Consider the following 14,740-nt stretch of genomic DNA (forward strand, 5'->3'; position numbering starts at 1 on the left):
TTTTTCGCGACATGCTGCCTGATTAAAGACATGCATGCATTTGTCGTATTCTAGTCACCAGGTTATGGAAACTGTTGTTGAGGGATTTATTCATCTTGTCTTCTTTCCCATTTATGTTAACATGACAATACACAAGTTTGAAGATTCATACAGATAAATAAGACACGGAGATTTTCAATTCCAGATTCATGACATAAATGATAACATTGAAACACACGCCAAGGGGGGAATAAGTGAAATAAGAGAAAAGAAAAGACAAACAGAAACATAAACCCATGGGTATATTTCGGAAAGAAACAAAGAAAAAAAAAACTTATAACCAAATATCACCCTCTTCGCCCTTAACCCAAGCACTCCAAACCTTCTCATATGCATTTTCCAAATCATTAACCCAACGCCTAGTGTCAAACAATCTGCTTTGCCACCGGTGAGTAAACAACATTTGACGTAACTCAACTAGGCGGCCGGTAGCTTGACCCCTTTGGCCGCCAGTTTCAGTTTCAGAATAATACCGCAAGTCGCGGCAGAGACGACTGGCTTTCTCGCGATAGTCCTCATTAGAACTCGCCACTAGCTCCTTTCTAGCTTGTCGACCTGCTTCCGTGTCCGGTAAAGCACTTGATAAGATGCTCGAGGCCATCCGGGAACACATCTTGTATTTATAACGGGGATATGTCAGCATGGGCGTACCGCTCCAGAGAATGTCGGCAGCTGTGGTGTGTGCGTTGCACTCGGGTGTATCCAAGAAGAGATCCACCACTTGGGCTCGTGCGATGTGCGTTTGTTTAGGAGCAACGTCGGTGAAGATAATACGAGATGCAATTTCCTCATTAGCCCATTTCACCGCACACTCTTTGAGATGATGCTCCCCAAGCTCAGGGAAGCGAAGTAACCACAGGACAGCTTTTGGAATGTCGGAGAGGATGCGAAGCCATGTACGGAATGTGGTCGGTTCAATCTGTGAACATGTCAGAGATGGATTCCAATCGATGAAAGGGAAACAAAGAGCAAAAAAAAAAAAAGTTGAATTACCTTATAAAGTTGATTGAAATTTCCAAGAATAATGGCGTCATCTGGAATATTCGGAAACAGCTCCTTTCTCATTTTCCAGCGTCTCTCCTGTTCTCGATCCCAACTAATGGGCGCGGCATCACTATCTGGTGCGCTCTGTCGATGATCACAACAGAAAAAGGTGTCTCGGGTATAAACGATCCTTTCATCATACATCCAATTCTCCATTTCCTCTGTGCGCTCATCTTCGAATCCACGGTCCTCAATACGATACTCTCGCCTCCCAGGACTCAGTGTGTCGCGTGGGATAGATATTTCATCTGCAAGAATATAATCACACCACTGGGCACCTAGAGTACCGGCGAAGCCCATAAACGACATATGTATCGGGGCTGGACGAGCAGCAAAAACTTCATTTCGTGCACCTCTCGTGTACCCATTAAGGTTGACCAAGATATGAATCCCATCGCGAACAATCTGCTGAACCAATCGATCAACAGACCAGACGCTTGCATCATAGAACTGCGGCGCTTCGCGTTCAATCTGCTGGCGATGTGTGGAATTGTCACTTGGGGTTGTCGCGTAACAGTAGGCTTTGACACGATTGGGGTTGTGAAATCCAAAAACAGACTGCATTAGATGTGCGAGAGGATGGTTATTGAAATCCGACGACACATACCCAACCTTCAGATAAGGCTGCGGTGGCTTTGGCGGTGGATACACTGTGCTAGGGAGCCACGGTGAGCGGAGGGTCGAGGTAGAGATCCGCAGGCCGTTACGTTGCGAAATGTGTCGGATTTGCTTTGCAGACAAAGGGCAAGTAAATGTGTGAAATGGAAGCACTGTCGGAGCATTGGGTGCTGTGAGACCTGCCGGTAATTGAGGTCTCTTATACCTGGACAAGGGATATTCTTTGCCATAAACATAGAGATCTTGGTACCATTGCCAGGTAATAGAGCGGATAATACGCTCCACAAGCTTAACAATTCTAGAGCCCTCCCATTTCTGGCCTGCCCAAGATCGTAGCATCGCATTCAATTTGCTCGCATTGGCATTGTGCTGCGCTACGGCCGACACTTGCGCACATATCTGCTCAACCACTGCGGATGACAAAGTGCCATGTCCCCAGCTTTCACCGTCCTTTAACTGCTTATCCACGATGTCAACCACGCGCTTCATCCACCCGAAGCCAACCTGTATTTTGTCGACATCGCGCGGTAATCCGTTATCATCGACATGTACTTGATCTGTGAAACCAAATCCATGGAGAACACCGCCGCGGCCTGTCCAGTTACATACAGAATTCAGCGCATTTGCCAGGCCACAAACTGCTTCGGCAAAATCTGGATTCACTTTGACAGCTCTCTTGTAATATACAATGGCGTCATTAACTCGGCCTGCATCTTTGACAGCATTTGCGAGATTGGCGAGAGCAATGTCAAAGTTTCCGTCGTATTCAACGGCCAGCTCGTACATTCGGATAGCAGCATGAAGTTGCCCGATATCTTTCCACAAACTGCCCAGATTAGTATACAGGTGAGCGTGTTTCGGGTCGAGGCTTAGGCCATAGGAGTAGTAGGCTAAAGCCAGCGCTGTCCCGCTACCAGGAACGACACCAGGGATGTCCGGATAATTGGTCTTGCCAGAGACAGGGCGTGGCCGCACCTTCGAGGGCCCATTCTGCTGAATGCTAGCAAGGAGAATGCCGACGTTGTTTGCCGTAGATGGGCTAGGTTGAAGAGAGAGAGAGAGATAATACAAGGCCAGAATATCTCTAACGCCAGGAGCGGCCGACTTGGAAATTCCATTAGCAGACACATTCGACATGCCATCTTGGTAAATTTTAGCCAAAGACAGCAAAGAATTGCTTGTGGTGGAAATTGCAGCCTTGCGTGACAAGCCTTCGGCCACGTATTGAAGACCCGGAGGGTATCCATAAGGTGGGAAAACCAAACCTGCGGTCTGCACCGCCTTTTCTGGATATAGCAAAATGGGATTCTTAGCCTCATCACCCTCATGAACAGGTCGATCGTATCCATTGTGAGATGCAGTGTTGAAAGCATCTACTATCTGCTTAATCAGACTCTTGATACCGTGGCATCTTCGACCTGAAGCAATCAAGATAGCCTCCTCGAAAGCCATGGCAGCACCTGCATTATCACCCAAGGCATATAGCATATTGCCTTTTGCATGGACCAGAGCAAGTATTCTACCATTGTCGGAACCGGGAATTGCAAAGCCACTGGATGCGAATCCAGCAGAGATGGAATCATTGGCATTTATCTTCATACCTAGGGCATGATCCAGTTCGTTGTCGTAATCGAATGCAGCGCGGTCATATGAGCCCGTACTTTCGGCATCGCTCTCTGTTTCGCTCGCATGCTCGTCAGACCGGAAGTATTCACCGTTTCTTGGAACACGCAAGGCCTTTTCCACAAATTCGATAATGCTCACGGCATCTTTTCCACGATGATTAGTGCACAGTAAATTAATCAAGTGTTCAACAGCTTCAAAGTAACTGGGGCGTAATTTGACGGCGCGAAGCCAGTGCTGAAGTGCTTCATCTCGTTGATTCAAAGCAAGGAAAGTCGCCGCAAGATTGCTGATAGCCTCAACATGTCTGCAGTCACGTGGTCAGCATATGCAAAAAGATTAAAAAGATACGTAGACTCTAGAGTAAGAGGAGGAAAAAGTTACCTAGGATCCCTGGCGATTATTCTCGTATACCATCGCGTTGCTTTCTGGTAGTCACCAAGGCCATATGCTAGACAGCCACCGAGCAGCATACCATCGATCCACTCCCAGTTACTCTCATTACACAAATGAGACAACATTTCCAAAGCCGATGCAGCGCTTGCCATTATCGTGTTTTCAGATGGGATAGAGCCCATAAGTTGCGAAAGTGACGCGCCAGAAGCCTTACGAATGGTTTGAAAGCCATCCATGAATCGGGAGTCAGCAGGTGTGCGCGGATTGAACATGAGCCCCGACAAAGACCGACTATTCAAGTGACGAGCTGAGCCGTGAGGAGACAAGTCGAATCTGGATGAAGGATAGCTATTATGGCGGGGCATGTCTGGATGAGAAGAGAAATCCAACCCAGGCTGCCGCGGCGGTTTTGGGTAAATAGCGGGCTTGAGGTTCCGTTGTGACTGGCCATCCGAGGACGATTTCGATATGCTGTTTTTCCTTGCATGGTGAAGACTTGCCAAAAGATCCACATACACACCGTGAGCCCATGATAACACTTTTTCCTTGAACTCGGCAGTTTGAACCCGAGATTGCGGATCCGAGAGAGAAGGTGGAACAGTGTAACTGGTATGCCATTTAACGGCATCGGGAACAGGACGTGGGGAAATGCCTGTATTCAGTCCACTGGCTGCACGAACATGGAAGGGCAAGTTGCTGCGATGCTGGTCTTTTGTAGTGCTCAATGACGGATGGTGAGAATGGCGTGAAGGGAATTTGTTTTTGTGGAAAATGGTAGAAGGATCATGGTTGCTGCCGCTGGGCAACTGGGTCCATGACAAAGCAGAGTTTGGAAAGCTCGATGCAGGGAACGAGGAATTATTTAGATATGGCGCTTGTAGATCAAAGAGATGGGTGGAATTCGTGTCGGGTGAAAGGGGAGAGTTGGCCATGAAACGAGAGTCCCGCAGGGCGGCAGGCCGGTAGGGTATGTAAGCTCCATCTGGCCAGTATGGGCCATAGGGACCTGTACCCACAGGAGCAGTCGGGCCTAAGCAGGATTGCAACGACGCAGGTAAAACGGTTGGAACCGACGGGCCGTTGTGCATATAATAGTACGGCGACTGAGGTATTGGCGATGACTGAAGGACCGAATCCACGCCTGGTTGAAAGTTGAGAGACCGAACCCAGCTCGGCCCATTGGCACCGCCTGACTGCACAGATAAGCCATTGTTATTGTTGTTGGTATGACCGACATCTGACTGAAAAGCCGGGGGGAAGGCCTGGTACTGTAGCGAGGAAGCCTGTTCAACAGGCAGCCAAGCGTAGCTGTCGACGGACTGAGACGAAGGATGCTGTCGTGTGTCAAGGGAGGAAACCAGGATGTGTTTTGCCGCCGGCGGCTGAATGGCCCTGTCACCGGGAGTGCCGTCATATCCCGCAGCCAAAGTCCCGTTGGGAGTCTTCCTCCTCAGATTATGTTCCCCAGTTTTCGCCGCCTTGGTCACATCGGGCTCACTTGCGTCGAGAGAAAGCGGTCGCTGTATGGGGTGAGGAAACTGCATGTGTGTTCTCGGCACTGAAGCGGCGGACGTTCGATTACCATTTTGCTGCTGAAGGAAAGGACGTTGCGTGGCGGCTGCGGGGTGTTGGAGGCCATACAGGTCATAACTCAGGCGATTATCGATATGATGATGCGGATGGAAATGCGAGGGAAGAGCGACGGTGGGCAGCATGGCGCCGGCACCGCACAGCACCAGGTGCGCGATTCTGCGGGCTACTAAATGACAAAAGGTATAATCTTGCCGAACCAATCTATCCGATATTCAAAGGGAAGGGTCAACAATTTCTTCTTCTTCTTCTTCTTCTTCTTCTTCTTCTTCTTCTTCTTCTTCAAGGAACGCTCCTCAGTCGTTCATCCACATGCGTGATCTTTGAGGCGTTTTCGACACCGCATCATGAAGGGGCCGACACATTCGAAACAGGCGGCCGCGAAAACATTGGCGAACTCGACGGACGGTATTTCTTCGGTTTGTTCAGTGGTATGTTGAGCGGTGAGAAGACGCTTCCAGAAGGAGTCGAGAAGAGATGAGGAGGTCGTGAGGATTAGTTCCCTTGGATGCAAGGGAGGGTCACGGGTCACGGCAAGGCGAGCTTAGGACGGAGAGATGCAGCTGCTTGCGCTTGCACTTGCACTGCAGTAGTCGTCGTTAGGCTAGTAGCAGTACACTAGTAGTGATAGCGATACGCCGCCGCAGGGTGGTAAAAGAAAGAATTGGAGGTGTGCAAGTAAGTATGTCTGGTCGGTCGGCAAGTTGCAAAGCGAGAAGAAAACAACGAGCGGCTCTGGCTTAACTAGTTAGCGGTTCCACCGCACCAGCAGACAGACAAATTTGACAGGGGAAGGAAGACGCGAGTACGAGCGAAGCGAAGAGAAGAGGAGAGAAGAGGGAAGAACAGAAAGAAGAAGAAAAAAACGAGATGAGGTGCATTCCAGGCTGCATACGTGGGCAGCGGCGTGACAGGTCGATGCTTGCCGATGCCTGCCAGCCCGGTGGGGCCGCCGCAGCCAATCATCGGCGCGCATCGACGGTTCTTTGACGGTCGATGCCCTACCGAGGTCGCCCACCGCCAGCCATCTGCTGTACCCCGAATCCAACAGCGGTGATGCTCTTTGCACATAGTTACATAGTCCATCCTCCGTGCTGATAGAAACCCGGTTGCATACATACATGTGTTTTAGTGCAATGCTCGATCCCAGCCGGTGGGCTCAAAGGGACCCTCCACAGCGCTACTGCACGCTATGCGGTGGGCGTCATCAAATGGGCGGCGATCTCTCATTGTTTCCATGCGGCGCAGGTGCATGCCACAGACGTCGTCGCAAACATGTGAAGACCGGGCTTGGAGAGATGAGATCTACGGACAGACAGGCAGGCAGACAGATATATCTACATCCATGTCGGCATCCATATCCCTACATTTGTCTGTATGCATTCATCGGGCTTGTGCCTGCGTAGGGAAAACAAGAAATCAAAATAAAAATATTCCTGCTTGCCTCGCGGTGGGGCCCTCCACAGCCCCACTCCTGCTCCACCCGGTCCGCCAAATTAATTTTGTTGGCTTCCCCATTCGGCGGAGTATGGAGCAACCATATTCTTACAATATACAGATAGCTGAGAGAACTATCTGATAATGAGTATATAACTATGTACTGTGGAATTCTGTTTCTCAGCAAGCGCTGGCAGAGTGAGCTACGTAGCTTAGGCCTATGTATATATACCATGTATAGATCCTAGATAGTATGTGGCGCCAGCCCTTGTGGGGGTGGGCGGCAGGCGATCTGGTCACTGAGAACGCTTGGCCCCCCTCTACCGGCCGTTCTGGCCCGTGATTGGAGACGCCGCCGCCCCCATCACGTTGCTCGTCACTATCTAATATACAGTCTGAATATGGTCAGTGGTGAATTCCATGTCGATATCATCATACATACGGCCGAACTAAGTGAACACAAAGACATCGAGTTTTCCACATGTAGCTGATGAGTATATAACAGTCTGATCCTGCCAGGCAAACGACGCAATTCAGTCTAGACTTCTGTTCATTTCGCTTCGGGAGTATAGATCCGCATAATACTCCCCCGTATCCTCGTACAGATCTATTGCTGCTAGGGTTGTCACGCCAATGCTATTTCTGATGTCAACTGTGCCTTGCCAGTTTGATGACAACAGGGGTATCCCAGATACTAGCAATCTTCTACGAATGATACGTTTGCAAGAGGCATTGCTGCCTCCACTTCCCCGTATGAAGACCCTCATAATACTAAATACGAGACATGTCGCACAGGCGCTTGGCGGTCGGCGAGTACTCAAAAATCAACCCGGAGACTCCGTTTGATATGTATTGTATGTATATGCACTCCGTCGCTGCATGCCCGGGCTCCACGCAAGATCTTCATTCGGCAGTATGGGTACAACCTACGGATATAATATATATTACATATAGAGCAAATAGCGGGCACGGGTATTGGCTAGCCCTATGCCAATAATATATCTAGCGAGCAGACAGCCAATACATTTTCCCAGCAGAATGAAACAATGGCCTCATCTCTAACAGCTGTCGTACGTCGAAGCAGCATACAACCACCCGGTCATCCGGTTCGCAATATCGTTCACATACGAATCCGTCGCCCCTTCGCCGTCATTCAGGTTAGAGCTATCAACAGATCCCGAATTGTAGCATCGTGCAGCCTGCGAATATAGACATTAGCATGACGTTGTCTTTTCTTCTATATATGACTCCCAAAGGAAAACCGCGAGTGATACCTCGTAGATATTGCCGTACTGGTTGATGCATTGCACAAGCCCATCGCCGTCAGTCGTTCCCTGCGTGCCGTCGATAATCATCTGCGTAATGCTGCTCTGCTGGCTCGCGGTGCTAGCAGAGTTGCCCACAAAAGTCGAGCCGCCGTCAGATTGCATCAGGCCTGGATTGTCCGGTTGCGAGGGATCCGGATTCGTAGATGCGCACACGTTCACGCAGCCAGACGACTGTAACATAAGTAATGTAAGTACAATGAACAAAAAGACCTCGATTCTCCTTTTGGATCAGGCGGGGAGGGAAGAGGTGGGAGTCTACCTCCTGCAAAACAGTGGCAAGGATAAACCGGTGGTCCACCAGCGATGACTCGGCAACCTGCTGGATCGCATTCCAGATCAAGCCGATTTGCTCGTCGCTATCGCCGTCGCCAAATGCACCAGCTCCGTTGGAGCACGATCCAACGCCGAGGTCAGAGCAGGAGGTTGACATGGCGCTTTTGGAGTAGTTCCACATCGCGTCGAATTCGATCCATTCGGACTTTGGCGGGAAGTTCTCCCAGCCGCCGTAGTAGCAGTCTGTGAATTTTTGGGTAAGCCTTTTTCGAATGTTGACTCGTCTTTGTGGTTCTCGTACTATACTGATCTGTTCCAGCACTCCCCGTTCCGTCATAGATGTTGCTGTTGTCCTCATTCCCGGCGCCGGTGGTAAAGGCGTCTGACGAAGTCACCTGCTGGCTAGAAGGGTTGCTGACCAGTTCGTGAGGAGGTCCATTCTGAATATCTTTCTACTTTGATGTAAGCATGGAACAATGATTTTCCACCGGAGGACAACTGACCCCTGGAGCTGCCAGGGTAGAAGAGGCAGTTATAGCCAGCAGAACGGCGGTTCTGGGGACCATTTTATCCTGATTTCTTTATTCTTTTAGATCTGAAGACCATGGATAAGTCTTGAGAAACGGAAAACAAAACGATGGACATGATTCTTCAATTTATAGTCCTGGTAGATACTCGTCTTCATTTTCTTGTTCACACTTCGTATAGCATGGATGTAACCCCGTATAGTATTAAAAAAGAAACCACTCTTCACATCCTCAAACGAGGTGGTCCATCAAGACATTCCATCTCAGCTGACCGTTCAAGAAGCAAGCATTAGTCTCTGAAGCAGTCTACGATTTTCCTATTCAGGCATGTCGATCACGTAAAGGTCGTGTTTAAGCATGCCCTAATGCACGTCTATAGTCTGCAAAGGTATCGAATGTGCACATAATGCCTGGATATAGAGAGGGGGAATTGGTGGAATGGGCGTATTCAGTATCTGGAGCATTCATTCACGATTTTCCTATTCGGGTAAGTGTCAGCTGTCCTAACGTGCCCTAAGCCTAGATGCTACCTTGAGCGGCGGCGGAGGATTTTAGCGGATATCACTGCGCACTACAGCACATACTAGTTGATTTATCCATGATTTTTTAATTTGGGCGCCATTTTTTAAAGGTGTTCTTTTACGCTTTGACTAGCGGACAAGCTTCCTGTTCCTGAACGGGTAATTCTTCGCTTAATTACGGAATAGTTAGTTAGTTAACTTAGATAAAACATCTGACTAATTGGGTGTGATCGAGTGGTAGGTTGGGCAGGGGAATCTGAATCAGGCTGACGTTCCTTCTTATTAGTATCAAGCCACTGGCCCGATTTTATAAAGTATTGCTGGGTTGGCCCCCAATACTAGATCCATTCTGTGGGTTGGTTCCTGCATGGTTTCACTCCTGAATCCTTGATAGCCCGGGACTAGTTAGTAGTCTCAGTCTGAGACTCTTGTCAGTGGGGCATATAAGGTAATCTTCAAGTAGAATGCTGGGATGTTGCTTCATGTCCAAGGTTCTCGGGCTCAAAGCAACAGGCTTGTATTCAACAGTACAGAAGGTACAGAAGGTTTGATGTTTCAGATCGAGCCTTTAACATCTTCTGCCACGATACATCCTTCGTTTAGGTTATGCGCTCAATTTGATTGCCTGGTGAACTATTTATTTAACAACTGTATGTAGCTGCTGTTTACTATCAATATTGAACACATAGATCGTTCAGGTGGATTATAAAACTATGAACTCCTCCTTTTTACACCCTTGAATACCTAATTATACTCTATCACTAGACAAATCACTTTAATGCTACCTATCATACATACGTACCAGCCGCAGTCACGCAGTAACATCACTACATCAATCAAGCACGCCAACGAAGCGGGTGCGCCTCCGTATTAAGCACGTATTCATCCAAACTAACAATATCCGGCTCAGAGAAAATCAAATAGAAATATTTCAGTGTCTCTGCAAGCCAGAACGACTCCATCCGGTCTTGCTTCGAGGGCTTATCCACTGTGCAGTCGTTGATGCCGGCATGCGCAATGTCGGTGACGGTATGTTGAATAATGTTATTGAACATATTCCATGCCTTTTCGAGGAGTACCGGGTCGCCCGTGATTCGATATAGGATGAATACTGATTCGATTGCTTCGGGGCTGGGGATGACCAAATCAGCTTGCAACACACATACTACTACGAAAACAAGAAAATGAACAAGTACGACTTACCGTAAGATATATCTAGCGTCGTCAATCTTTGATACTCCCGGTGGTAAATGTCTAGCCTCGATGGTTGCCTCCGCGGATTCCTCGTCTGGAAACGCCCCTTCAACTCCATGTCGCCATCTTTCCTCGTCCCAGGGACAGTCGCTCTCATCCTCGCAGGGAACTGTGTGCATTATTTCGGGCATAATGCCCAATCGACCACTCTCATACCCCCAGATACAGCCATCAGTCAACCTGCGTGCCACAGTCAATTCCTCAGGGCGGCCAAACGCTTGCGCCCCAAGAGCAACCATCCCACCGGCGAAGCAGCTCAGGTGCTGGATCTTCGGCTCAATTTTGGGCTGTGAGTTCTCATCCCATGAGACGTCGCCGGGATGGAGGACATATTGTCCGTCGTCGGTCATAGAACGGAAGAATATGTGAGATTTCATGGCCTCGATTGAACCCGCGTACATCTTCTGGTATTGCTGAGAGCCTCCACCAAGGAGAACATGTTGCTATAGAACGTTCCAATTGGTTAATTAGGTAACCACACTACACCACCATGACTGCGTAGATACTAACTAACCTTGGGCAGGTATTCATAGAGCGAATCCGCCATGCCTCCAATAGTAAACCCAGAAAATTCATGGAAATTCATAGTCTTCGCATTGACCACTACAGGCCACAGCCCCGGGACCTTGGTCAGCTCCTGCTGTGCCTCAAACGCATCCATGATGCGCTGGATAGCATCGAACCATCGGTCATCATTCGTTAACTGGCTGAGACGCGTGAACTCTAGCGTGAGCGAACCAATCTCTGCTACAAGAACATTATCTCCAGCCTCTTGCGGCACATTGTTTATGCCGTTGTTAAAGTTCCATCGCGTGATGGGCATTCGATTCGGCGTGTCAAACGCGGCGTATAGCATTTGGCCAACCTCAATTGCTTTTCGGAGCAGCACGGGATACTTGCCTGCGCTGATGTCGTAGGCGCCTAGGAACCCGCCTAGGTATCGAATGGTGGTCTCGAAGACATTGATGTCTTCGAGCGAGCATGTCGTGAAGTTGAGGTTCTCGATGGCGCGAACTGCTTCTTCGAAGTCATCGCGCATGTCCATGATCCATAGCGTATCTAAGTGTGTTAGCTCGTCAAACTATCAACGAAAATACTGGCACCTTAGAAATTTTACAGTTTGCTTACTTACCTAGTGTATCTACAAGCGTCGCCGCCCATCCACCAAATGGATTATGCCCTTGGCCAGATATAGGTTTGACCTCATCGCTCATCCATGCATAATTTTTGTAGCCCGCCCAAGCATGCGAGAAGTTGCCTTTGACAGCATCTAGTCTTGTTTTCCGTATGCCGCGATCAGAGGACTTCTCCTGCGGGAAACGGTGTTGTATGGCTGGGATGCTGTTCGGGAGAGGCGACGGAACTGATTTTGTGGCCTGAACTGGGTATCGCTGGGGCAATTGAGCCCAGAAATAGTTATCATCTGGCCTGGGTACTGAGGCTTGCGATTCTGGGTCGGGGGGGCCATCATTGTCGTTATCATCATTAAATGGTTCGTTTATATACGGGGTGGCATCGGTTCGTTGCGTAAATATCGAGGTGTTATACAAGTAAAAGAGGGACGCAAGCACAAGCAGAACTGTAACAAAGGAAAAACGCCTGTTTCTTGCGAGATTCATGGCAGCGTACCCCAATCCTGCCTTGCCAATTCTCAGCGTAACAAATCGTATATTATAAGAAAGGCAGACACCTATTCGAGAGGTTTTGCTTAGGAGATCTGCCAGCAGAATGATCCACTTTGTTTCCTAGACTTTTGGGAGATCTAGACACCTTAATATTCAGGCAGATACATTTTCTGGGATGTAGGATTTTACGAGGTCAAATTCATTGAAAAAAAAAATAGCCTTATCACAACCTACAAGGGCCCAAGAGGAAAATGCGCGCTTATCGGCCGTAAAGATCGTGGTGCAAGCTGCTAGTTCGTTGACTAGTGCGCACAGGGTGGAAATTACCCAGATACTAGATAGATTAAAATGTAAATAGAAGGGGAGAAAAGAAAAAAAAAAAAGATCCCAAAAGAAAGGAAAAGAAAGGAAAAGTTAAAAGGGAAAAGGGAAAAGAAAACAGAGAATATCATATGTATGAAATGCCTACTTGCTCATTATCAAAAGTCCTGTCCGTTCCCTTAGACACTTCTTTTGTCTGCAGGCCTGATCAGAAATAAGCAGATAGAAGCTATAGTTAACCCTCGGTAATATGGACTAGGAGTATTCTCCGGGCATAAGGAAGAGCTTCGTTTAGCCCGCGTACCCTAAGCCCAATACTCAAATAGTACACAATACTACGACCAGTATGGCTATCGGCGAACGCCACCTAGGGCTAGTAGTCTGTTTTCTATCTCAGGGCTGTGTTAACGTTTCCAGCTGTCGTGCTCTTTTGGGCATACTAGAGTCTGATAGGAAGCAAAATATGGATTTCTCAACCGTTTTTCCGTGGGCGACAGAGGCTTCATTCGGAAGACCCTCTTTTAGATGGCCCCCCTGGCATTAGCAGTCTTGTTCCACGGCTCGTAAACGTCTTCAACTTCCAACATTGCACGCCACTGTCTTGATTCAAACATTGTTTCTGCACGTCTTCACATTCTGCGGCGTTTATAGAGACTCGGTGGCTGCCATGGGCTCACTCCGTGTGCTTGCAACGCTCCTCCTCTGCTACCAGACCGTTACGGCACAGACAGTCCAGAGCTCTTGGGCGGTTCCAAATGGCTCACTCAGTGATTTCGCTCAGACGTTCACTGAAGGCAAAGCCATGCCGATTGCATGGGATGGGTGGGATTCTGGGTGGACAGACGAGTTTCTGGACAATGACACTGTCGCCGATCTATGGGTGACTTCGTATAACTACGCACAATACGAATACTCCCAGTACCTTGTTGGTACGTCCATCTTTATCATGACTTTGTCAGAGACATAGGATTTCTACATCTGATTGACAGGATAACAATAGGAAACGTCAATATCTCGGTTGCAGGATCGTACAACTGGACTATCAACGTCAACTCGACCAGTCTGTCAAACACAGCTGAATATGTTTTCCGGTTTAAGCCACCACAGTCGACCTACAATGTATCCAGCGACCAAATCTCATCTACTGGCTTCATTGTAGTGTCAAAGGATACGACGACAACGACAACAGCAACCACATCAGCACCAACAAGTACCACCACATCGGCATCGTCTACAACAGCAGCTACAGCTACAGCATCCGCAACAGCTACTTCGTCTGCGTCTGCGTCTTCGTCTTCATCAGGCCTTAGCAGTGGTGCGAAAGCCGGCATTGGCGTTGGAGTATCAATTGGGGCCATCGCTATTCTTACAGCCCTTGCCTTCTTGTTTCGACGTCGGAACCTCACGCGGAAATCGGCAGCAGCACCAGTGGCGCCAGCAGTATCTCTCGCGTCACCTCCGCCCCAGGGTCCGTCCGAGCTTGATACGGCGTCCAAGGAAGCAGGCAAGCAGGTGTTATATTCACCGGTTCCTGTTCATGAACTTCCCTCGTATCCCGCGCATCCGGCGGAGCTGGATTCGGGTGATTATCCATGATACAAAGCCTATCTGAGTGATGTCTAGGGCAGGGCTTTAGTGTCAACTTCTAGAGCTGGAAAAGGAGAACAGCACATTTCTGCATATAATGCTGACATAATTTCTTGGGAAACGATTTAAACGGGGATATTAAAGTACGATGTGATAGATAGAGTCAATATAGATAGATAGAAGGAAAAAGAAGAGACTTATCTCTACACTTTAACACCATCAGTCTCGTCGGGATCACTATCTGTTTCGTCGATAGGCTCCTCTCATACTTCTTCGTGGTCGTCCACCCAATTCAACGCCAGTGTCTGGCTCTTCTCGAACTACTGGTCTAAAATACCAGTCTATTTTTCCCGACGGGAGAGTGCAAAGTCAGGTTTTTCTGTGCTCTGCGTATTCAGAACTTTTGCCGCACGTGTTGCAGCTGATACATTGACAGCTTTGCTTGTGGATGTCTCGTTCTTCTTTGGTCATTCCTGTCTTATTGCAAGCGCGACACACGTGAGAACCGAATTAACAGTTCTTAAAATGAACTTCGTAATCGTCTCGAGGAATGATTT

The 14,740-nt window shown here is 48.5% G+C and overlaps 4 protein-coding genes across 4 annotated transcripts; 1 reads left to right on the top strand and 3 right to left on the bottom strand.

Annotated features, from left to right (window-relative positions):
* Nucleotides 1-313: 313 nt before the first annotated feature.
* Nucleotides 314-5,435, bottom strand: UA08_05249 (hypothetical protein; the record flags this gene model as incomplete). The annotated part of the gene is made up of 3 exons (XM_020267550.1): nt 314-958; nt 1,033-3,631; nt 3,709-5,435. The coding sequence occupies 3 exons, from the start codon at nt 5,433-5,435 to the stop codon at nt 314-316; spliced, it is 4,971 nt and encodes a 1,656-aa protein (XP_020119496.1).
* Nucleotides 5,436-7,805: 2,370 nt separating this feature from the next.
* On the bottom strand, nt 7,806-8,914 carry UA08_05250 (hypothetical protein; the record flags this gene model as incomplete). Its single annotated transcript, XM_020267551.1, has 5 exons — nt 7,806-7,946; nt 8,022-8,246; nt 8,335-8,591; nt 8,650-8,800; nt 8,852-8,914. 5 exons carry the CDS (start codon nt 8,912-8,914, stop codon nt 7,806-7,808), a joined length of 837 nt encoding a protein of 278 aa, XP_020119495.1.
* Nucleotides 8,915-10,232: 1,318 nt separating this feature from the next.
* UA08_05251 (hypothetical protein) lies at nt 10,233-12,269 on the bottom strand (the record flags this gene model as incomplete). Its single annotated transcript, XM_020267552.1, has 4 exons — nt 10,233-10,527; nt 10,600-11,093; nt 11,165-11,709; nt 11,783-12,269. 4 exons carry the CDS (start codon nt 12,267-12,269, stop codon nt 10,233-10,235), a joined length of 1,821 nt encoding a protein of 606 aa, XP_020119501.1.
* A 994-nt stretch (nt 12,270-13,263) lies between these two features.
* On the top strand, nt 13,264-14,192 carry UA08_05252 (hypothetical protein; the record flags this gene model as incomplete). The annotated part of the gene is made up of 2 exons (XM_020267553.1): nt 13,264-13,525; nt 13,597-14,192. The coding sequence occupies 2 exons, from the start codon at nt 13,264-13,266 to the stop codon at nt 14,190-14,192; spliced, it is 858 nt and encodes a 285-aa protein (XP_020119500.1).
* Nucleotides 14,193-14,740: the final 548 nt, after the last annotated feature.

The sequence above is a fragment of the Talaromyces atroroseus genome (genome assembly GCF_001907595.1).
Source record: "Talaromyces atroroseus strain IBT 11181 chromosome Unknown scaffold_6, whole genome shotgun sequence".
Lineage (NCBI taxonomy): Eukaryota > Fungi > Ascomycota > Eurotiomycetes > Eurotiales > Trichocomaceae > Talaromyces > Talaromyces atroroseus.